Below are 25,267 nucleotides of genomic sequence, written 5' to 3'. Positions count from 1 at the left end.
CTGTTTAGGTAAAAAATAACACATGAGACATATGTAAGTGAGATTGTGGAAAGCCAACGAGATAACTTTAGTAAGATATTTTGTTTTGTGTGTGACCACCGCTTAACGGTTGTAAATGAATCTTCACCGTTCAATTTCCTGTTATAAAGATTCATCATGAACATCTCTGCATCTTGACCGTCAATTTTTGGACCAAGCATTAAATTAATCTTCACCGTTCAATTTCCTGTTATAAAGATTCATCATGAACATCTCTACATCTTGACCGTTAATTTTTGGACCAAGCGTTTTGGTGGATCCAGGTTGACGTTGGTGTAAATAAAACTTCTCTTATATTTTTTCTTTCTTTTCACTGTGATCAAGTGGTTGAGGTCATGCCTTATACCATCTATTTTGAATTATCCATAATTTATAATTAATGTTATTTTATAGTTTCTTTTTATTACTTAGCTTTAATTATTTTTTAAATACATAATAAATTTAGGAATTTTTAATTAAGTTTTTATTATTTTTTTTATGATTTATTAATTGTTCAATAAATTAATTTAAACTTTTTAATTAAATTTCTATTAACTTTGTTCGTGTGATTATTAATAAGTTGATATGATTATTATTTTGTTATATTATATTATATTACTGATAATACATATACTTTATTATTTTAGAAATTTATGAATTATAATTTTTAATTTATGATATTAAAATTTTAAAATTTTATGATTTTGTAAAATATTACTTATGTATGTGAGCATACAAAATTTAACCGTATAAATTTAATTATAAAATATTTAATTCAAATTTAATTTGTATAAATATATATTACGAATTGGATAAAATTAGATAATACTGATTATTAATTAATATTCTATAAAATTTTATATACATTTTTTAATATCATTCTAACAACGTTATATATATATATATATATATATATATATATATATATATATATATATATATATATAATTATCTTATCTAAATGTTTTTAATACAATTTAAAAAGTATGTTTATACTTATATTAACAAATGAGAAATCATTCTTTTTAGTTCACTCTTCTAAATTACTTTCTTTTACATAAATTCTCATCAATATACTCTTTTTAGTTTTGTAATTACTTTTTTTAACTCAACTAATTGTACAGTAGAAATCATTAACAATAAAATTTTAATATTTTTTATAATATTTTTTATGAGATGGTTTATAATTTAACAAAAATTTTTATTTCAATAAATATTATAATGTAATTTTTCTTTTACTTTTTTATGTCATAAGAAGAATGCAGAGACATGTGTTTATAAATTAATATTTTTAATATGTAATTATATCTTGAATTTATTTATACTTTATTCTATATCTGGTATTCACATATGTATTTTAAATTTACTTTTTAAATAGAAGTTTTTTTAAATAAAATAATTATTTTATCAATTTTATAGTTTTTCTAGAATTAATTTTTTTAATTTGACATTTTTTTTAAATTTAACCCATTTTCTAATTATAATTACTTATAAAATAAATAAAGATTACATACAATAAAATTATTAAAATTATTTATATTTAATTTCATAGTCTTATATTTCAGTACTATTATTTAAAAAAATCATCTTTTCGGTTTTATATATTTTTTTTTATTTTACTCTTCAAGTTATATTTTTTTAATATTAGTCTTTGCTTTAAATTTAACCATTTTTTGTTTAAACTGTTTTATTTTAAGTTTAACCATCTATCAAAATTAAATAAATAGAAAATATCTATAAAATAAATAAATATTATTCATAACTAAATTGTAAATATTTTATTTATATATATATATATATATATTAAATATAATTTTATTATTTTCTTTTTATAAAAAAAGGTAAACATATACGTGTACATGTGTTTTTCGATGATACTAAATGATTCATATTTAAATTTGGGTTTTATAATAAAATCATAAATAATGCATGTATTTTCACTACTAATAGATAATTGATATTTAAATTTATTTTTTTAAATAAAATTCTATGATGGTTATCGTGTAATATTATAAGGATCAAAAGAGTTAAATATATTTTTGATTTTTTAACTAAAATTAAAATTAGTATATTTTTGAAATTTTGGACTAATTTAGTCTCCATTTTTTGGATTTAGTTTTTTAATCCAATTTTGTTAAGTTTATTTGATAATCAAACGCGTTTCTAAGCTAACATTGAAATGAGAATGTGTCAAGCATATAAACAATTCCAATAATATCACAAAACATACTTGAAACGTCAAATAAACTTAATAACAATCGATTAAAAAACTAAATTTATGTATTTCTAAAATAAAAATTCGATAAACAACTAATTTAAATTTCTACTAAAAGTTAGACACTATAAATAATTTATTACTTTACTGTTTTGATATTTTTTTTATTTAATTTAATGATTACCTACGAAAAAGGTTACCTACTTATAATAAAGATTTTTCATTTTCATAATATGCACATAATTAATAAAATTATAAAAAATTTCATGTTATACTTACTAGTGAGAACCCATATTTTGTCGTGTATGTTTGTATTTTTTAATTTTATAGAAATTTGAGTTAAGATTAATAATATTTATTTTTAGATATATAATTAATTTTTAAAATAGTTTTTAAATAAAATAATTGTTAAAAACAAAATAGGGTATTAGAATGACATTAAACTATTTATAAAATAATCAATTTTTAAAATAATAAATAAAATTGAAAAAATAAAATATTTACACAAGTTTTTAAAATAACTGTTAAAAAAAAGAGATTTTTAAAATACCGGTTAAAAGATAAATTATTTATGAAATAATTAATTTTTAAAATAATAATTGAAAGTAAAACTAGAAAAACAAAGATATGGACATAAAAGAGAAAATATTTATATATATTATTATAAATTTTCTATTTCTTTGTTAATATTATCATGGAATAACTGTGACACATAATACATATATTTCACTATTATTCAAATAATATCATGCAAATTTTACTCTTATTAATATAAATAATTTATTATTTTACGAGTTTAGAACTGTTTTTTTAAATTCAATTATTACCTCTAAAAAGAAGCTTTCTACTTATAATATTTTTTTTTCATTATATGCACGTAATTAATAAAATTATAAAAATTATTCATTTCATACTTATTTTCATTTTTATTTTCTGTTGAGATTATCATGGGATAAAAGTGACACACGTAATGCATATATTTCAGTATTATTCAAATAACATCATGCAAAAACTGTAATCTTTTAAATTACTTTTTATTCTAGTTTCAACCGATAACCCAGAGATAGATTTCCTCACTTTGTCTATTCATGTAAAATAGAATGAAAATCGCTTTATTACGAAGTTAGGTTATAAATTACAAATTCAGTTAAAGTTTTCTCAACAAAAAACAGCTACCCTTGTAAAAAGAATCGCAGTTGCATTAATTAAAATCTTACAGTATTCACAAGGAGGAAATTTTACAAATGAACATCAGCATTTTAAGCGAAGTTAAACCAAAAAAAGGAAAGAAAATTCAGTTATGCCTCCTAATCATACACAAAATGAGTATTTTTAAGAATTCCAATTCCAACCAAAAATGGCACATTGGCAGCAATGAATATTCACAGAAAGCTAGCACCAAAATGAAAATTTTGCAGCTTCCCTTTTGTTGTACACATTCCTCTATACAGAAGAACTGGGTATTTTGTATTGTTTCTTCAGAAATTGAGAGGCTTCTGAGTCACTCCTGTGGCATAATATTCTTAATAGAGTTTTGGAATCAGTTCCCAGTTTGCTTTTTCCACCTTGCATTTCCATGCCACTAGCAGATTTCAAGTCATCAATCAACTCTCGAGTCTGCAGAATAACACAGATTATTGTATACTTTCTGATGAATGAAAGTTGCAAGAAAAATATTGTTATCAGTAATTAACTATATCAGTTTCAAAGCTTGGTAAAGGAGGGTTGTATTAGCTTTCAGCATCCAATGTATAATTTGTTGATACAAGAACTTGCCTAATGAGATATGGTTCTTATTATTGTTGTTGTAACAATCATAGGGCATGTCTACCAATGAACAACTAGTTCATGAGAAAATTTTCAATAGGTTTAAGTTTGTTTGTTCTCTAACTATATTTGGATTTTTCTTCTAGTCTTAATAAATTCTTCATGACTTCAGACCCCTGAAAAAAATAGTAGCATTTCATCCGTGGAAAAATCTGAGTTTGATAATTGGTCCCTGTAAAAGTTTTTATCACATTTTTCATCTGATGATAATGTGTCTAGTGAACAAAGTCAGTGTAACAGCAAAGATGAAATGCAACTTCTTTTCTGGGATCAAAAGGCAAGATAACATTTATAAGAACTCGAAAGAAAAATAAAAACATATTTCAGAGACTAAAAACATATTTAACCTTTGAACACTAACCTCATAGCCATGCAACTTGATCACTTGCCGAACACGTGCAACCTGATTTTCGACCACACCCCGAGGGAGGCCGTCTCCTCCGGATATAAAGAATTCCTACAAGAAGCACATAATCATTCATTGAATTTGAAACATTAACCTACTCAAAACTCATTTTTATTCAAAAGAGAGTTCAAAAGATTAAAATAAAAACCTATTGCAAATAGTAGATGGCATTGAATTGACTAGAGTCAGATAATGTACCTTTAAGATCTCCAGATCTTCCTCTAATAATTTTGCATCACTGGGCAAGAAAACTCTTGATGGACCCCCATCTAAGATAACACGGAGTAAGCCATCCTGGTATGAAGGAAAATGTTAAAATCACAATGATAGTAGTGAAATGATTTTGGAAAGAAAAGCTATACCAACCAATGATGCCTGAAGAAGACTAGTCACTATGCGATCCCTCAGAGGCTCCACAACAATATCACAAAGTTGGCTAAGTTCCTACAATAAGTCAAAAGTGAACAACAATGATCAATTAAATTGGCAAAAGTTTAACACTTTATCTGCATAAAATCTGGCGAGTAAAGCTTGTTAAAACAGATATTTAAAAATATTTTCGACTGAATATTCCAAGTGGAATTTTAATTTGAACATTTAAACATTTTGAAATTAAAAATTAACGATTTTACTTTTTATTTTACTTTTAACAGTACATATTATTCACACTATGTATTTGCAATTAAATGTGATCTAACAAGTATAATATAAAACAATGGCATTTTTCTGATGAGACAAAGGTTACCATATCAAGTGGGTCCATAATTGCATCCAACCTATAGCCAGAGACACTGGGTTTGTACAAATTGTCCATAAATTGAACTCTCAGATCACAAAAGACAATTTTAGTTCCTGCAAGTGGATAATTAACCCAACAAGGTGATTAGAGAAGTTTGATTTACAAGTTAAAAAGAGACAAAGATTCATGTTCTCACCTGTGTACTCACAAATGCGGTCCATAGCAGCATTTATGATTTTTCTACTTCCCTCAAAAGTCTCCTTCTGGGAAAAACTTTTGGACTTCTCATCTAAGGATTTCTCTATTGATGAAAGGATTATAGGGAAAGAGGCATAAATTATATCAGTTTCAGTACTCTCATCAATTATCATTATAATCAATTTGAGAAAAAAATAGACACAAACAGTATATAGATGGAGTACTGACAATTTCTCATGTACATAGATGGAATATTAGAGATCAAACCCGGTATTGATAACAAACTTGTTATGCATAATAATTTCATCAATGTATTGTAGAAATCACATTTTTCATTGATAAGTTGAATCATATCTAGTATTGCAATTTATTTGAACAGAAATTTCATTGAGGACAGAAAAAAAAGTTCAAAAAGTACTTTATGACAAATCCCCCTCCAAATCCCAACAGAGCCCCATGGCTAATCCCATGACAATTGTTTTATTTAATCCAATAAAATTTTCGTTCATTAGATAAGACACCATAATTTTAATAGCAATCATACAAAACAAAATACAGATACAAAGACAACAGTTCAGCACATACTTATGAGTTTTTCATGGGACCTTTTACTTGTCCATCGCTCCCAGATGTTATCTTCCAATTTATTCAGATGATTAATCGCATACTGTAAATGCAAACAAAACTTAAATTAATATCAGAACATATTGAAAGAAGATTCAGCATAAGCAGCACAAGAATAAAAAGAGGAATTAAAACAGAAGGTTATTAAGAAAGAGTGCTGGAAATCCCAATAAGATGTTGATACTAAATTTAGGTTAATTATTAGAAACATGCATACTTTAAGAAGAGAATTTCCCAGTAATCAAGATAAAACACATTTCAAATGATACAGTATTACTTTCATATACCCAGCAAAGTTTTCATTCCACCTCAATATCAGAACTTAACTAGTTATGCAATGGTATAGACCACTAACTAACTAATAACTCATGAGAGAGGAAGGGGGGAGGGGTGAGCGCACATGAAAACCCCCACCGATGCATTATTCAATTATATATATTGTGCAAGACAATATTGTTTGAAGAAAGTAGTAGAGTACTGAAAATGAGAAGGGAAGAAAAATTGTATAAACTGAAAGTGATTTATTGCATTACTTGTTTGAAGTACATATGTTGGTATTTATACAGAAGTAGCCCGGTAGCAGCCTGCACAACAAGCTTTGCTGACTAGAGTCTATGGATCTACCTAACCAACAAGTCAGCATAACTGACTTCAGTTACTTACAACAAAATGCTGACTAGGCACCCATAATACAAAGTGCTTACAACATCTAGCATAGGATATACTCTATCATTCACTTAAGCAGCAGCTGGGTCCTGTAACTAGCTCTCAGATAGTATAGGTAGTACGATTCTTTCGTAATACTGAACAGCTATAAGTAGCTAACTTATATCTCATAATAAATTTGAGTACATTTTTCACAGAATAAAATTTAAGTTAATTAGATATTCTGTAAACTCTACTACGGTATATGGAGTGAGGTTCGACGATCCCTAGAGTTTTAATTTCTAGATCAAGTCCATGGCATCCAACTTGATAAATGAATTTCTACATTCTTCTTGAGATCTTGCTTGAGAAAGAAGATTTAAGGGCTGCAACTCGCTATTTTTATTTTACTATGTCTTCGAAGGGACTTATTTGTTCTTTTGGTTCACCATTACTGCACTCTGACCAGAATTATTATCAATCATATTCAGATGTTTTTCTTTAAAGAAAAAAAAAAAGATTATACTTACTTTTGTATTCCTCAATTGTTTTGCTTATTTTCTTCTTCTTCCATTCATTAGAGTAGACTATACTATTGATACATTATTGTACTGTAAATCAGTTTGCTGTTATATAACTTTTAGCTGGACTGAGTGACTCCTTTTGTTAGTATCAGTATAGCTTGTTAGTTCAGTTAGTTTGTTTTCTTAATCAGCCATGAATAGCTGAATCCTCTTTCTTTGTAATTGGATTTTAGAAAAACAACTTACCATTTCATCTCTTAAAACTTTATCTCTATTATACTTCATCTTTTACCATTTCTTATGTTAAATTTTAGCCCATATAAAGTTCTTTACAAAACCTGGGTTTAGGGTTTAGGATTTGGGTGTTCTTTTAACAAGTTGAATTGGAATGTGTGATCATCTAGCTGATCTAACCCAGTAGAACAAGGGTTAGTTGTTGTGCTATGCAATCCTTTATGATGCACATATTAGTAATATGAACAAGACATAAGTTTAAAGAGCAAAATACCTCATTAACTTCACGATACTTTCATTAATTTTCATGTTATTGGGAACTGCTACAAAATCTGAGAAACATCTAATAACATATTTACGTATCTGAGACTATTTTAGAGTATCGTAGACAATCTGTTTGGATTTCTTTTTATTTTGTATTTAGTGATTTTTTTTCTTATTTAGTAAGGATCTTTGTAATTATAGGTCAATGGTATATTGTAAATAGGCAAATTATCTCCTACACTTATTGCATTAACTCTATATAAAGAGACTCTATTTGTTGTCAAAGTTTTGGCACCTCTGAATCAGTTTTTTCTCTTTCAACCGGAACAATTTTTATAAAATGATCTAATAGATCACAATTTATTCGGGTTTTCAGCTCAGTAACTTGTTTTTCTTTCAGTAAGAATTTGCTAACATGGAATAGAATGATACATATGCAGAAGAATCCTAAACAACTAAATAAATCAATATCAAAAGTGCAAGGAAAGAAAAAATAACAAACAAGAAACATGTAACACATCATGCTAGTCTCTTTGTGGATACCAAAAATAAAATGAAAGGGAAAAACAAAAACAGAAAAAGAAACACGCAACACAGCATGCCAATCTCTATACATCTAAGAAAGACCCTTTCTGAAGACAACATGAGCAGAATACCACGAGGAAGCAGAAAAAACTACTTAATTCCTTGTAATTTTATGTTTCTGGCACTATAGTAATTCTAGTAATTTTATAGTTAGGATTGTAGTTTTGTCCATTTATGTCATTTTGCTTGTGAATGCTCATACTATTTACTGAGCTTCATTTATTTTATTAATGGTCAGTTATTTGACTTAGACCTAAAGTTTTGACAAGGTCTATACAACTGATGTATCCAGCTATTAGACAGCCAAAAATATTTATGTCAAAAAGAAACTAGCAGCCAAAATATTTCTCAGGTGTGTGTTAACTAAAAAACCCACATCTAAAGTTTAGGTCTTCTTCTGTCTTGCATTCTACTTTGATTTCTCTCAAAAAAGCTCCCTGTTCAATTAGCTAAGTAGTTAGCACCGATTCTCCAACTTTAGAAGGTCCAACTTTTCCCTCCTTTCAAGTCCTGCATCTCAATCCTTTCATTCACTATACCCACATTAACTATTATTTCTAGCACAGTTGTACCAGTTTCAAAGTTCTAATTATATTCATGTGTAGTTCAAAGTAAGAATGAAAGAAAAAACTTCAGTTCAAGCTATATGGATTACAGATTCAAATCATACTCCACAAACGGGTACCTAAACATATACTATTAGTTTGGCTTATCACAAATAAAAAACTATGACATTGACAGTAAACCTTCCAAAATGCTAATGACAAACTACTTTTGATATTTATAATACTGTGAAGACAGTAGTAACAGTATATGCTAAATTTCTTGCACAATTAAACAACTGTTTCATCAGGATTGAATCGCTGACTATTTTAAAAAGACAAAAATTCAATTCTGCATCATCTCTTTAACACCTAAAAGAGTAGCTTAAATGAAAAATGAAAAAAATAATATCCTCACAACCACAGAAACAAGAGTGAAAATAATACAGGTATAATCAAGTTTGCTTGAACTCACGTATAATGTATTTAATTGAACACAAAGTGTTGGAGTTGTTAGGACACTAATTTGGCTGGGCCTTAACTCATCAGGCTCAGGTACACGAGTATCAAACAGTTCCTTCTTTACAAAAGCCTTTATTCCAGCTTCCTTTTTGTACCGTGTGAGAATAGGCACTGGTGGTATTAGGTCCTCCTTGCTGGCTGTGTAATTAAAGGGACACCTTAAGATTCATAACTCATAAGAATGTAGTGTCTACAGAATATGCATAATCTTAACAGAGGATGAAAACTGAATCTTTTGGAAAACATTAGAAGAATATGCAGTATGCACTAATGACACCATCTACTCAAGAACATATTACAGTCAAGAACTTGGTAATAGTAAGGATGTAGGCAATACACTAACAAAGGTAAAATATTATAACCACCAAATTTTACAATGCATCAATAAAAAATTTGATCACATCAGCCTTATAATTATCAAGCTAAAAGGACACCACATAATCAGGTAACATGATTAGAACTTTAAATCTTGACGAGACAGCAAAATAATTAAAATGTGGTTAAATTTATTTATCAATAAGACTAAAATGAAAACGTCAAAACTTGCTTATATGGGGTTTAGGGATATTCTTGTACCATCATAGAGTTATCTTTGGAGACAGGGATGCAAAGCAGATTCTTAAAGACACCATTATATAACACGGTTGATCCAGTCAGCAAATAAAAAATATGTAGTATCTACTCACCCAAGTCGTTAACAACATTATTTGCATACACTTGAAGAGCGTTGTCAATGCCCCGAAACAAGCTATTCAATTCTGTAAACCTCATTGGAACTTTGAGACCAAAAAATTGATCAACTGTCTGCATCCAATAAGATATAAAATGAATTATAATTTTAGTTATAGTTAAATTATAATGACAATAAAACTAATAAGTGGCTCCGTGCCAAAAAATAGAGAAATAATATTTTGGATCTGACTCCTCTAAGGTGAGTAATTATTCACTTTAAAGGTGTTAAAAATATGATTAAGCTAATCAGGAGATAATTAATAGCCTTAATTTTGATTACATTTTTATCCTTTTATTATATCAATATTATTCATTAAAAATAGAGAATCATGTGTGTGCTTATAACACAATTCCTGTAAAACTTTGTATAAGGTACTGACAATACAATACATGGGCAGCTGCTGTCTACCCATCATTCAGTGGATACGATGTTGCCAACAACTTAATGAACCAGGTAGTGGATATTTTTGCTGAATATTAGTAAAGTGGAAGTAATGCAAGCGAACAACCAAAAATATGTAAACATATTTCTGCAATCTTGGATGTCACTTGAGCAGGAAGGAGGCATCCATTTGATAATGACTTTAACTAAGTTTCCAATCGCAGAATCAAGGTTCCAAATGATGTAAAGAACCTATGCAAATATCCCTTTGCCAAGTAGGAAGAACTCTTGATTAGTTGAACTATTCCCATTGTTGATTAGTCTATATTTTCCAACTTTTTCTGAGGTAAAGGGAATTAGAGTTTTTTTTTTCTTATTATGCATAATACAAAAAGGAAAATGATGCAGATATGCTAAAACACAACACAACATATACTGGAGTAAAGTTTACATTGGAAGATAACGAAAAATTATGTTGTTACCTCCTCAACAATCCTGTAAACTTCCACAATAGAACCAGCATGCCGCTGTTGAGGAGATATTGGGTCCCAATGCTGTGAAAGTTTACTGATAAGTTAATAAAGCCTTTGTTCAATGAGGAAATTTAGTAGAATTATAGAAGCAGCATAAAAAATGAAGAAAACTAGTAGTTACCCCATTGCAAAGAGAGGGAATAAGGTTAAAAAAACTCAACCCAACACAAACGAACTTTTCATGGTGAATCCTTATCCCTTTTACCATCAGAGGGATTAGGGGATTTAAAACCATCTCACTCATCATTAAATTATTTCATTTTTTTCTCACTTCAATCCGCAGTGCTGTGCTGCCTATATATTTTGATTATGCTATTTGACTCTACTTAATTATTCATTAAACAAATTAATAGTGATTGGGTGTACAGACTACTGGTTTTTGATTATTAATGACGGATATATATTTTTAGTAATTCTTTTTTACTATTTTTGGGAAAATGTATGCACTATAATTTATCTGCACTGAATCCTCTATTAGCCATCTCATTATCTGCTTCTTCATTATACCAAATTTGGGATCAGCCACTCCACACCACTAGCCAGGATTAAGTACTTAACACTAATTTAAATATACAACAGATATTACAAAAATAATCTTCTAAAAAGAACAATAAAACTAGACCTTGAGAAAGGTCTTTGTAATAAACATAATCAAAACGGCTGGAATTTGACAGTATAGCACTATTGATAAAGGATTTACCTCTTGTTGAAAAACCCGTTCTACCCAACCTAAAATTCTTCCAAGCTGTGAATTAACCCAACGTAACACCAATGTTCCAGATTTCGTCTCAATCTATAACAAGAAAAAAGAGCAAGGACCAAAGTATAGAATAAATAAAGATAGGACAATAGAAGGATAGATGACAAAAGACCATGGGTCTGTTTGGAGAAAATGTCTCCATAAGCACTTTTAGGAGAGAAAAACAAAAAGGGAAAATGAAATTAAGAATCAGATTATAGAGATATCAATAAGAAATAGTTTCTACGAATTAGCTTATGAAAACGCTAATCTTAGCTTGTGAAAAAACTAATTTCACATTTTTCTTATTATTTGTCTCCTAGATATGCTTATGGAAAAGTTTCTCTAAACAGACACTGTATGATAAATTTATCGAAGATTGGACAAATGTAAAAATATTTGAAACACAAATGAGATGGAGCTAAATGAGAATAGAAAATAGTCCTAATTATACCCTCCAACTGTCAATTGCAACATGGTGTATGACCAAGAAATCATGATTTATCTAAACATCCTTTTATCTCTATTGATATCTTCAAATGAGTACAAGCACGTGGCACATGTGAACAGGTTCTTGGGTAAAAACAATTTTGCATATACCACACATATCATCTCATCAAAATTGATAAATACCATCCCATCAAATTGATAACACGATAATAATATATCATTTCATCAAAAACAATTTTGCATGCTCTAAAAGGAATTTGACCACCTAACCTGATAGAGATTCAATTTCTTCAACAAGATCTCAGCATTTTCTTCATGGCATACAGATGTAATAAGTGCCATTATGAACTGCTCTAGACTTTCAGCTGCAGGGAATACAGAAATGACATCCTCAGTTAAATGCTCTGCACCATCCAAAAAGGGTTTCTGAAAAAAAGAAAACAAATTTTCAGTGATTTTGAAGATATATTCCATAATGTAATCAGAATATATATATATATATGGGTTATATATATATATATATATATATATATATATATAACCCATATATATACTCACCAGTCTGAGGCCATAAAGTTTGTGAACTAATGATCCAGATACAACAGTTGCTTGAGGATGCCTCTGAGATAAAACAGGCAAGAAAGTAACGGATTCTCGTTTTAGGAGCTTCTTGAGTTCTTCTGCAAGCAATGCCAAGGAGTGCTCATTTGACATATCAGCTCTTTCAACAACTTGCACTGTCTGCAGAAAGTAAACAGATTCCTTAAATATAAAAGATTGGCATAACAATGGATATGCTCTATCCAAAAGTTTGTAATTTAAAAAGATGGAAAGAAAAAAGCAGACGTTCTCACAAGCATTCAATTACATAGCAGAATCAAGAAGACATAAAACAGTTTTAGGAACACATCTGATTCCAAATTCTACAATATATATTTAAAGCTAAGGACAAAATCAATCAAAGTATAAATATATAATTAAGTCATGCTTAAAAGATATTCACTTTAGCATGTATATAACCAATAACAATGAACAGGAAGCTTTGTGAGCAGTCTATCATTTACCAGGTTGAAGATAATAATAATTATCGAATAAGGATTTCAATGAAAATAGAAATTGAAAGAAAAATGTATTCAAACATCTTTGCAAATTAATACTCACCCTTGAAAATGCATTCTTAATTGATGATGATATATATATATCTATCTGATCACGATCACTAATTGGCAGGGATTGTGAGGTCTGCAGGAAAATAGTAAAGAAACTTTTATAACTGAAACTTGTATATTATACAAAATTATCTATCCAAATGTGAAAGATATCATTGAAAAAGATTACACACAGTTTCTGGTTCTTCCAGTAGAAGCCTCCTGGTAATCATAGCAACTGCTACAATCTTTTCCATAGTTGCTGAACCCTAAAAAGTATGAGAGGTTTTGTTAAACAAAAACTAAAGGTGCAACACAAGATACCATAATTATTTGGTAAAAAATAAAAACAAGGCTTTTGAAGAGAAAATAAAAGGGGAAAAGAGTTCAAGAATATTTGTTTTAAAAGGGCAAAAACATAGAAAAACATATCCAATCATCTGATCCAGTACTACCTAACAACCTAATAAGTTGAACAAACCTCGTTGAAGTGCATATGGTAATCTCCTAGCTGTTTGTCTGTCCATCTCAAAATTGGTGTTAAGAAAGACTGTAAGAAAGATAGATCCCGTTCACCCTCAACCTTGGAACGCAAGCTTTTCAAGTGCAACCTCTCTTGTTGGCCTCGTTGCTCCATTAGTGGTATTTTATTCAATTGCTCAAGTGCGTGCAATAAAACTCCATGCTCCCTTGTGATAACATACTGTATCCCCATAATGAAAATGCAAAGTAATTCAACATTAAATAATGATTGAAGAAAGAGTAGTGTCCCATTACTCGACAAATATTAATTAGTCAAATAGTACAGTATCACAAAAATAAATTATAGAAAAAAAAGGAAAAAAGCCAAACAGCAATGGAAAATAAACTGAATGCCTAATAATCAACATATCCCAATGAGTGGAATTTTAACAACGCAACTTTAATCTTGATTACTATCAAACAAAAGACTTCTTTGTCTTGATCAAATAAAGTAAATGGAGGAGCCACATGCATATTAATAATTAAAGAGGTAAACATCCAAAAGAAAATAGATTAATAGAATGTGCTAAATGATTGGTTGAAATATAAAACAGACTATAAACATTCTGAAGTCCACTATTCTTCATGCTCATTTTAAAGCTAGCAGAGTGAAATCAAATTTGATAAACATATCTGTAAAGTGTGAAGCATGTTAGTAATTAATTAAGATAAGGATACAAGGATTCATCCATATGTCTCTAACTTTTCTCATTATTAAACAAAAATTTTTGGCACCATCCATAGAGACTACTATCAGTCATTAGTCAAGAAGAATAAGAATATATTATCAATGTCCCTATTGGTTTTCCTCTCCAGGATTAGATTAGGGTCTAGCAATATAAGCCAAACTGCTTACATTTCAGAAGAGAAAACAGGCAAAGACAAATTAGGTGAAATGAAGCATTTGCATATAAAGAGTGAAATACGAAAGAAAAAAACACGGAAAAACAGGGCCACAAAGTGGTAGTAAAATTAGTCCTACATGAGAAAGACAAGTGTGTTGTTCAAGGTCCTTTGGAACTACAAATAAGTTGACATAGTCAACAACAGTCCAGTATAGTAGTCCAACTTTAAAATTGATTGTGATTCTTAAAACTAACATGAAAAGAAAATGTGATGGCAATTACCTGACGAAATAAAACCCATGCATAGCATGTGTGATGGATTGTCTCCGTGATTCCTAAAACTTTCCATGTTGACTTCAAAAGTTCAAGAATTTCCTCCACTTCCTAGAAAATAGACAAACCACGGATCACAATTCAGAATCCACAAAAGTGATACAATCTAATTTCTACTTGACCCGGTAGCTTCTCAAATAAGAGTTTCATCACAATTATTTCTTCTTAATAAAATAGAATTCAGTCTTAACAGCAGATTTCAAGTAAATACATGTCCATAAAAACCTTCTGTTTCTTTTCCCATCAAATTTGCAAATGTTATAAATATCACTTGCACAGCCCATGTACTCAGGAACCATAGACCTTATCAAATTCACTTGTTAATAACTTAATATTCAGCAAATAAATAAAGCAAACATAGCATAGCAATAACAATTCAAAGATGTAATTCTGCTATAATAGCCTTGGAAAGTAAAAGACACCAACCTCTGTCAGTTTTCCTTCATCAAGCATGTCAAACACACTTAAAAGTAACTTCTCATATAGTCTGACATTTAAGTGATAACCATCTGACCAATGGCATATTTCACCAGTTAAGTCACCCCGAGCTGGCCGCTCAGCAAGTGGAATTGCAATCTCCCTTAGGGATCTCAAGCATTCTGTCCTTTGAAGTTCACCACTTGAAGATGGAAGAAACTTTTAAAAATATAAAATGAAAATCATGTTAGTCACAGCCAGTCAGACCTAACACAAAGGTAAGCCAATTCTTATGACCTAATGCCAACAGAGTATAGGTAAAATATAAACATCAAAATGCAAAACCACACACCTCTGCTTCTTCAATCTTGGCCAACAGAATCCTCAACTCATTTGTCTTGCGTCCAGATTCACCAAATCCAACAGCAGGGTGATTAACAAGCCCTTCCTCCAAAACTTTTAACTATACCAGCACAAATTTGGAAATGTTCAACAACGACAAAAAAACTATTAGAATGGCATCCTCATCTTTTCATTGACACATTAACAAGCTAATAGAGTATATGAAGGAGAGCAGAGAAAATTCAATAATGGATCTTACTACCTGCCGCTTTTGCCAACGTATAAAAGCCTTCTTATCAGAAAATTCTGAACGTGAAATACAGCAAAGCAACTCCAAAGGAACCAATAGAGTATCCATCCTTTTCCCCACCTTACCCACAAGAGCATTTAGCAAGCCTTGTCTGGTTCTAATATCCATTGACTCGGATATCTGCAAGCAACAATTATCTATAAATATGAGATGTAAAAAACATAAGCAAATACAAATTTAAGATTTTCTTGATTTTCATGGTTTGTAAGTTGTTAGAAGTCTCACATCGACTAGAGATAAGGCCAATTCATAGTATATAAGTGAGGTGCAAACCTCACCTTACAAACCGGTTTTGTGGAGTTGAGTCAGGCTTAAAGCCCACTTCTAACACAAGTATTAACTGTCTCATTCCATGGATTAGGTGGAGGATAGCCCTATTAGTAGCACAAGAGGTAGAGACAGACCAAGTAAAACTATATGCAAAACTATTACAAAGGATTTACAGGTCAACGAAAACGATTTGTCCAAAGACTTGATTCAGAGAAGAACGTTATGTAGCTAACAACCCCTGGTAGGAAAAGGCTTGGTTACTATATAGTTTTGAGTATAAATTTGGAGGCAAAGATCCCATGCTTATGAGTATGAGTCCAACATCAGAAGAATTAATAGAATCCAGAATGCATATTGAACTGATCACAGATTCAATGCCCACCAAATTCAGAAGAGCCTTAGTGCAAGCAGCCCCAGGTCCCTTTAGGGATTGAATCCCAGTGTGTTCACTTTACCTCTACTTTAGCCACTAAACCTTAAGACTTTTTGTTAGGGATCAACAAATGAATTCAGAGAATAGCAATATAGATGAAACGATTCCATTATTATTATTCAGAGAAGTATCAGAAAATACAGTAGGGTCAGCGATTCCTACTGCCACAGATCTTATCACCTTATGATAATTATTTTTCTATAACAGCAGACAAGCTTCCAAGCTCGATATCGGTAAAAGCTAATTCATCCTCTAAAACACCTCCTCAGCAAAAGAGGAAGCCACAATGCTATAAAGGTTTTAAAAAATTATCATATTCAATAGAAGAAACCGGAGGCCCTTGCACATTATAAGAGTACATTTAATGTATGTTGCCAAAAAAAAAACATTAATAAGAAACAAAATGGTAGAAAAAAATCAATGGAAGGACCAAAGGATCAAAGCATAAGTAAATAGAACATATGCCACATATACCTCCATTTGAACTCGCATGGTTTCCAGCAAGCCAACTAATCCAGGAGCACTCTGAGACTGGGATACAACACTTCCACTTTTGCTGCGCCCAAGCTTCCTGATCAAGCTGGATTTTTTATCTTTCTTTTTTTCCTTTGATGGGACAATCAGACCCCTGATAAACAAGAAATACATCAAAATGTTAACACATAAATCTTTCACGATAAGATATCCTCTCAAATTAAACATATCTTAGCAGCATACCCTGTGGCTCCAGCACAAGCCAAGAGGACCTCATACGCAGTTTCACGAAGATCATCATCTGATATGCCTAGAATTGGTAACAACAGAAATTAGGAAATTCATGAGAGCTTTCATTTGAACCTTGTTAGAATTATTACCTATTGTATCATTACCTATGTGTAGGATGTTGAGTGTGGGAAACTACCTACTCCCGTATCTACTATTGCATGTAATCATGCCTAGTATCTTAGAGTAGATTTTTCATATCTTTTCATATGTACTTGCTTACTTCATTATAAATAGAAGAGGAGGAGAGTGGTAATTAACACCACTACACATATTTTAAAGTCTCAGTCTCAAGTTGGTATCAGAGCGGGTCGATCCCGCTCTGGTTTCCGTCTGGTCTGGTCTGTCCATTGGCACTTGTTGCCATCGTCCGCGGCTGTCCGCCACTATTCGTCACTGTTAATCACCGTCTGCAGCTGTTCACTGTCATAAAACACTATCCAAAGCTACCCACTGTCACTGTTCACAAAACCGTCGCTGTCTGCCACTGTTCCGCCGCAGTCCGCCACTGTTCGCCGCCGGCCGCCGTCTCCGGCCACCTCAGTTTTCGCCGGCGACCACTGGATCTGGAGCGTCTCTCCGAGCGACAGCCAACCCCACCGGTGCCGGAACCAGCCTCCCGTCGACGCGCCGCCACGCGCCGCTTCTCTCTCCGCTGCGAACAGGCGCGTGCAGCCCACGCGCCGCCTTCTGCTGCTCGGAACCTCACGACGCCACCTCCGTAGCTCTCGCCGGAGTCTTCTGCTGCTGTTCCAACCCTCAAAACTCCGATTCAGTGAGGTCCAGACGTCACCCTTGCGGACATCTCCCTTGGTCGTTTAAAAATCTCCACTGTTTTTTGCTGTTTTTTGCGTTTCTGCGTTTCTGCTCTCTGTTTTTTGTTCCCTTGATCAGAAATGGCCTCTGGAAGTGTTATTTCATTCTCTGGAAGTCCTTCCATTACTTCCGAGAAGCTAGATGGACAAAATTACCTCTCTTGGTCCGCTGCTGTCGAGATGTGGTTCCTTGGTCAAGGACATCATGACCACCTTGAGAAAGACGGAAGCCATGTGCCTCAAGAAAAAGCCGAACAGTGGAAGCAAGCAGATTTTCAATTGTGTGCCTTGTTGTGGCAATCCGTGGAGCCGAGACTGTTAATGTCTCTTAGGGCATTCAAAACATGTCACTCGTTTTGGAAGAGGACTCAGAATATCTATGCCAACGATATCCAACGCCTATATGATTCGGCGGACAAGTTGGCATCTCTGAAAATGACCAATCATGACATGATCTCCTTCATGAATGAAGCACAATCAGCCGTGGAAGACCTGCGGATGTTTCTCGAAGTCGACGCTTCAGATGAAATGAAGAAGAAGCTGGACAAATACTATATGGTGATGATTCTTCGCGCCATTCATCCAGACTTCAATCACATTAGAGATCAACTGTTGACCTCTCATGAGGTCCCTTCCATGGACACCCTGATCCAGCGTATGATTCGTGTCCCGAAAGTCCCAACACTTGAAATTCAAGAATCTCATGCTCGAGTAGATTCATCTGTTATGGCCGCTACTCGAGGAAGAGGAGGACGTGGACCTAGAGGAGGTGGACGTGGAGGTCGTGGGCGTCCTCAGTGTACGTATTGTAAAAGGATGGGTCATACCCAAGAAAATTGCTACACTTTACATGGATTTCCTGCCAAAACAGCCAATGTCTCCCAGGCAGAGACTACTGACTCCAAGTTCACTGAGGACGAGTATCAAGAGTACCTGCGCCTCAAATCCAACAGCTTGGCACAATCATCTCAAGCTCCAAGTACATCAACTGTTTGCATCTCTCAATCCATGGAAGGTCACAATTCATGGGTAATTGACTCTGGTGCTTCTGATCACATTTCTGGTAATACCTCCTTGTTCTCAACCATTTCATTCCAAGAAAAATCTCATTTTATAACCCTCGCAAATGGTTCTAAAACATCCTCAAAGGGAGTCGGTCAAGCCATCTTATCTCCGTCATTAAATCTAAAATCTGTCCTTTTTGTCCCTAATTGTCCTTTCAATTTAATCTCCTTAAGTCAGTTAACCAAAACATTGAATTGCTCTGTAACCTTCGATAACAAATCTTTTGTTATACAGGAGCGTGGCTCGGGGAGACGGATTGGAGAAGGATATGAAGCGGGCGGATTATACCATTTTGGATCTCGTCCACGTGTGTCATGTGTTGCAGCCCCCAATCCTAAAATGTTACATGATCCGGCTTGGTCACCCTCACCTGTCCAAGTTAAAGAAAATGTTTCCTGAACTTAGTCGTCTCCAGACTTTAGAATGTGAGTCATGTCAACTAGGAAAACATGTTAGATCTACCTTTCCTAAAAGATCTCAATCAAAGTGTACTTCTAGTTTTTCTGTCATCCATTCCGATATCTGGGGACCTAGTCGTGTCTCATCTTTTGGCTTTAGGTATTTTGTTACTTTCATTGATGAATATTCGAGATGTACTTGGGTTTATCTTATGAAAGATCGTTCTGAATTATTATCCCTCTTCACATCCTTTTTGAATGAAATCAAGAATCAATTTGGTCAAGTAATTAAAATCTTAAGAAGTGACAATGCCAAAGAGTATTTTTCGTCTGCTCTTTCTAATGTATTGAGTTCCCATGGTATCCTGCACCAGTCTACTTGTCCTCATACGCCACAACAAAATGGTATAGCAGAAAGAAAAAATCGACACTTAGTTGAAACTGCTCGTACCCTTTTGCTTAGTGCCAACGTTCCTGTCCATCACTGGGGAGATGCCATCTTAACTGCAGGTTTTCTTATTAATCGGATGCCATCTTCCTCTCTCAATCATAAGGTCCCTTTCTCCATTCTGTTTCCAGACAATCCTCTCTTTCACACTTCTCCTAGAGTTTTTGGTTGTGTATGTTTTGTTCATGACATGTCTCCCGGGTTAGACAAGCTTTCCGCTCGCTCTCTCAAATGTGTTTTCTTGGGCTATTCACGACTTCAAAAAGGGTATCGATGTTACTCTCCTGAAACCAAGAAATATTACATGTCTGCCAATGTTACATTTTTTGAACAGACCCCTTACTTCTCTCCATCTGTTCAAGACGTCCATGTCATACAGCAGGTCCTTCCTATTCCCGTGGTTGAGTACAATATTTCCAATGTCCCTGTCCCTCCAAGTCTCGACCAAAGTCCTCCTGAGCCATCATCTCCACCTATTGATTCTCTCCAACACAGGACACCGACGAATAGTCCAGTTGTTCAAGAACATGGTGAATCCCCTACTTCAGATTCTTCTCCCTCGTCTCTTGATCCCACGACTCCTGGTGAAGGTGATTCAGGTTGGCCCATTGCTCTCAGAAAAGGTACTCGTTCCTCTCGAAATCCACATCCCATTTATAATTTTCTTAGCTATCATCGATTATCGCCTTCCTATTGTTCACTTTTATCCTCAGTGTCTTCTGTTGTTATTCCCAAAAATGTGAATGAAGCACTTGATCATCCTGGATGGCGACAAGCCATGATTGCAGAGATGCAGGCACTTGAAAGCAATCATACTTGGGAGCTCGTGCCCCTCCCTTCGGGTAAGAAGGCTGTTGGTTGTCGATGGGTGTATGCAATTAAAGTTGGCCCCGATGGTCAGGTTGATCGACTCAAAGCCCGATTGGTCGCAAAAGGGTACACTCAGGTTTATGGCCTTGACTATTGTGACACCTTCTCTCCCGTGGCCAAGATGACTACTATTCGTCTCTTCTTTGCAATGGCAGCAATTCGTCACTGGCCTCTTCATCAATTGGATATCAAAAATGCCTTCCTTCATGGTGATCTTGAGGAGGAAGTTTACATGGAGCAACCTCCTGGGTTTGTTGCTCAGGGGGAGTCTGGTATGGTATGCAAATTGCATCGATCTTTATATGGCCTCAAACAATCACCACGAGCTTGGTTTGGAAAATTCAGCTCCATTGTTCAGAATTTTGGGTTAAGACGCAGTGAGGCAGATCACTCAGTCTTTTACAAACATACCTCTCCTGGGAAATGTGTCTACCTAATAGTATATGTTGATGATATTGTTATTACAGGAAATGATACTACTGGAATATCTCAACTGAAGGAGCACTTGTGTAAACATTTTCAAACCAAGGATCTCGGAAGCCTCAAATATTTCTTGGGCATTGAAGTAGCTCAGTCAAAAGATGGAGTTGTAATCTCTCAAAGGAAATATGCTCTTGATATATTACAAGAAACAGGTATGATTGATTGCAGACCAGTAGAGAGTCCTATGGACCCAAATCAGAAGTTAACAACAGAAGAAGGCGAATTATTCTCCGATCCAGAGAGATATAGGAGGCTCGTTGGAAAGTTAATTTATCTCACTATTACGAGGCCTGATCTATCTTTCGCAGTTGGAATTGTTAGCCAGTTTATGCAGACTCCATGTCTTGGACATTGGAATGCCATCATCCGTATTTTAAGGTACCTCAAGAAGGCTCCAGGACAAGGTTTGCTATATGAAGATAAAGGAAATGTTCAAATCTCTGGGTACTGTGATGCTGATTGGGCAGGCTCTCCTATTGACAGACGCTCTACTACGGGATATTGTGTCCTCCTTGGAGGAAATGTTATCTCTTGGAAAAGTAAGAAGCAAAATGTAGTGGCTCGATCCACCGCTGAAGCTGAATATCGGGCAATGGCGTCTCTCACGTGTGAACTCATATGGGTAAAACAATTTCTTCGAGAGCTTAACTTCTGTGAAATTCAGACCATGAAGATGTATTGTGACAACCAGGCTGCTCTCCACATTGCATCAAATCCAGTGTTTCATGAGAGAACTAAACACATAGAAATTGACTGCCACTTTGTTCGAGAAAAATTGATGACCAAGGAAATTTGTACTGAGTTCGTTGGGTCAAATGACCAACTTGCAGATGTGTTGACCAAGTCATTAAGGGGACCTCGGATTGAGTTCATTTGTTCCAAGCTTGGTTCATACAATTTGTATGCTCCAGCTTGAGGGGGAGTGTTAGAATTATTACCTATTGTATCATTACCTATGTGTAGGATGTTGAGTGTGGGAAACTACCTACTCCCGTATCTACTATTGCATGTAATCATGCCTAGTATCTTAGAGTAGATTTTTCATATCTTTTCATATGTACTTGCTTACTTCATTATAAATAGAAGAGGAGGAGAGTGGTAATTAACACCACTACTCATATTTTAAAGTCTCAGTCTCAAGTAACCTTTCCATTCAAATTTGAGGCATAACACACGAAGAGGTGATATTAGTGATTTCTACAAAAGAAGAAATTATTAGGATACTATGAAGGATGAGAAGTACAAAGAATGGGGATAAAAAGTCCTGCTAGAGCTACAAAACAGAATATACAAAACCCATCATCCCAAAAGAGACCTCCATCATCTATGGATATCTGTTATAGAAACACCTCCCCTAACTCTAAAACAAAAATGGGTAGACAGCAGATCGAAGCCAAGAAATGCGACAACACAATGAGAAGGGAGAACTTTCCAGTTAACAGATGTATATGACCATGCAGAGGCACCAGGGCAACAGAGGAAAGTCAGGTTCCTTCTCTATACAGGTTTACACCTTTGCAATGACTTCAATGACTCAGCAATGAACAAATGGTGACTTCATGTATGAGATTTTACCTTACGACAATTGTTAACACTGTCAGTTCATTCAATTTTCTTAATCATATGACTCCTTAGTTCACATATTTTAAAATTGAAATACTATTTTTCTGACAATATTTACACAGCTTAGGAGTTGAGAAGATGAAAAAACATATCCAACAGATAAGTTTTCTAGAGAAATCACCTGTGGAGAAGGAAGGCAATTTCACTGCAAGATCTGAAGCATCATTAAGAGTCCTTGAAGCCCTGACGCCTTCAACAACTGAAGCAACATCATCATCTTCAAAGTCTTCAATGTCATCCACAGTTAGCTCCTTTTCTTGGGTAGTGTCAAAAGATTCAGATCTCGATACACTAGATAGAATTGGGGATGGTGGAAAAACAGAAGGAATGGAAACAGCAACAGGAGGCACTGCAGAAACAGGAACAGTTGGTGGCGGCCTTCTGGGAGGTGAACCTGAAGACTCAGGATCAGTGACCAAATAAAATTCACCGACTGAACCTGTATCACTCTGTTAAAGCCAGGAACATTTACAATCCAAACATGATCCACAAACGATTAAACAAAAGCTTTGAATGAAATGTGATGAAATCAAAACTTATAAAGCATGTCATGACAGTAAAGAAAATAGCTCAACAGTTTCAAAGCTTCATCGTATTCCTCCGCAAGTATTATATAAAAGAGCAGAGTTGGCAGACTAGTCATAGCATGTTTAAAATGGCAAAATGTAGCAGTTACACATAAATATAGTAAGAAACTAAGAATGACTTCAGTATAAAATTGTCATTAAGAAGTGCACAAGCTAAACCAGTACTTCATTTATAATATTAATACTTAAACTTGTATAAATGGGCCTAAATAAACAATTTAAAAATGAATTCAAACATCAAAAAGGTCATAGCATAACATACCATTTGTGGTAACCCAGTATGATCATGATAATCTCTAATTGCTTCTGAAAGTTCAAGCATTGTACCTGCATTGAAGGAAGTTAATATTAAGACAAGGAAAACAAAAACAAAAAAGAAAAGGATGATAACTGATAAGCAAGACAAAAGACCGAATTCAACTAACTCTTTTTTGCACAGTTGAGGACATAATCAACACTGACTTGATCTAGATCCACATCATCCAGTGTAACTGCACCAGGTGGCATTACAACTTTCTTGATTAAGCTTCCTGAAAGTATAAAATCAAGAAGAACTCTTCTGTCTCTCCTGTATCTCTGGAGAAGCTCTATGACATTCTCTCTGCAACCCATCAAATCACCACAAGTAAGGGTCCCATCACATGATGAAGTAATGAAGGAACAAAGAGACACTTACTCTTCCATTACTAATAAAGCTACAATTATATTGAACTCCAACCAACTTCAACAATTGTGCTATTTCTGCAACACAGGCTGAAAACAATAGTAACAATTAATGTCACAAGATAATATGTAGCACACAAAATCAAAACACTAGAAAACTAAAATCGCACACTCCCACTGTAAATCAAAGCCATTCCAAAAAAAAAGTTGCAGAACAAAATTGACATTAAGCAAAACACGAGATCAGATTCGACCCAGTTCAGATTGTTCAAGCATTTCATGAAAAATAAAGTGAAAAGCTAGAACTTTCAACAAAAATACAAGAACCCAAGTTTAATTTTTGCGTGAGGCGGTGAACCACGTGACAAGAACTACGTTTTTTATGTTGAAACAGTAGATGCCCTTTCTTTCCAAGTGAAGCAAAGATAGCGCTACCTGAATGGATCTTCAAAATGTGGAGAATGGAGAAGAGAGAAAGGAGAAAAGTCAAATGGGTACGTGAATTGGATGCAGAAATTGAAGTTTTCCGGTCATTTGAGCTGAGCTGTGAGGACTCTTGAGCGAAGTAACCTCAGCTCTCAGAAGAAATCGGAGCAATTCTGAGTTTCAATTTCAATTCCAATTCCAAATTTCGTACGGATCCAATCCAAGTTCTATTTTTCGTTTTCAGAAAAGTAAAGTTTATGTCAGTATATGCTTGTTTTTATTTTTATTACTATTATATAATTATATATTTTTAACCTCTTACAATAGT

The 25,267-nt window shown here is 33.4% G+C and overlaps 2 protein-coding genes across 2 annotated transcripts; one reads left to right on the top strand and one right to left on the bottom strand.

The window, feature by feature from the left end:
* Positions 1–3,411: 3,411 nt before the first annotated feature.
* On the bottom strand, positions 3,412–25,186 carry LOC114169814 (protein unc-13 homolog). The gene is made up of 27 exons (XM_028055131.1): positions 24,949–25,186; positions 24,527–24,603; positions 24,276–24,451; positions 24,113–24,177; positions 23,385–23,712; positions 17,517–17,583; positions 17,274–17,427; positions 16,049–16,216; positions 15,797–15,907; positions 15,454–15,663; positions 14,977–15,078; positions 13,809–14,030; positions 13,522–13,596; positions 13,341–13,421; positions 12,738–12,920; positions 12,450–12,605; positions 11,691–11,783; positions 10,940–11,011; positions 10,030–10,147; positions 9,297–9,481; positions 5,989–6,070; positions 5,402–5,506; positions 5,212–5,318; positions 4,833–4,910; positions 4,665–4,760; positions 4,422–4,517; positions 3,412–3,850 (listed from the first exon to the last, which is right to left on the bottom strand). The coding sequence occupies exons 2-27, from the start codon at positions 24,532–24,534 to the stop codon at positions 3,677–3,679; spliced, it is 3,312 nt and encodes a 1,103-aa protein (XP_027910932.1). The 5' UTR covers positions 24,535–24,603; positions 24,949–25,186; the 3' UTR covers positions 3,412–3,676.
* LOC114169816 lies at positions 18,421–19,922 on the top strand. Its single transcript, XM_028055135.1, has 2 exons — positions 18,421–19,439; positions 19,676–19,922. The coding sequence occupies exons 1-2, from the start codon at positions 18,458–18,460 to the stop codon at positions 19,711–19,713; spliced, it is 1,020 nt and encodes a 339-aa protein (XP_027910936.1). The 5' UTR covers positions 18,421–18,457; the 3' UTR covers positions 19,714–19,922.
* Positions 25,187–25,267: the final 81 nt, after the last annotated feature.

The sequence above is a fragment of the Vigna unguiculata genome, chromosome 11, assembly GCF_004118075.2.
Source record: "Vigna unguiculata cultivar IT97K-499-35 chromosome 11, ASM411807v1, whole genome shotgun sequence".
Lineage (NCBI taxonomy): Eukaryota > Viridiplantae > Streptophyta > Magnoliopsida > Fabales > Fabaceae > Vigna > Vigna unguiculata.
The sequence above is the reverse complement of the archived record's forward strand: the minus strand, read 5'-3'. Positions and strand labels throughout refer to the sequence as shown.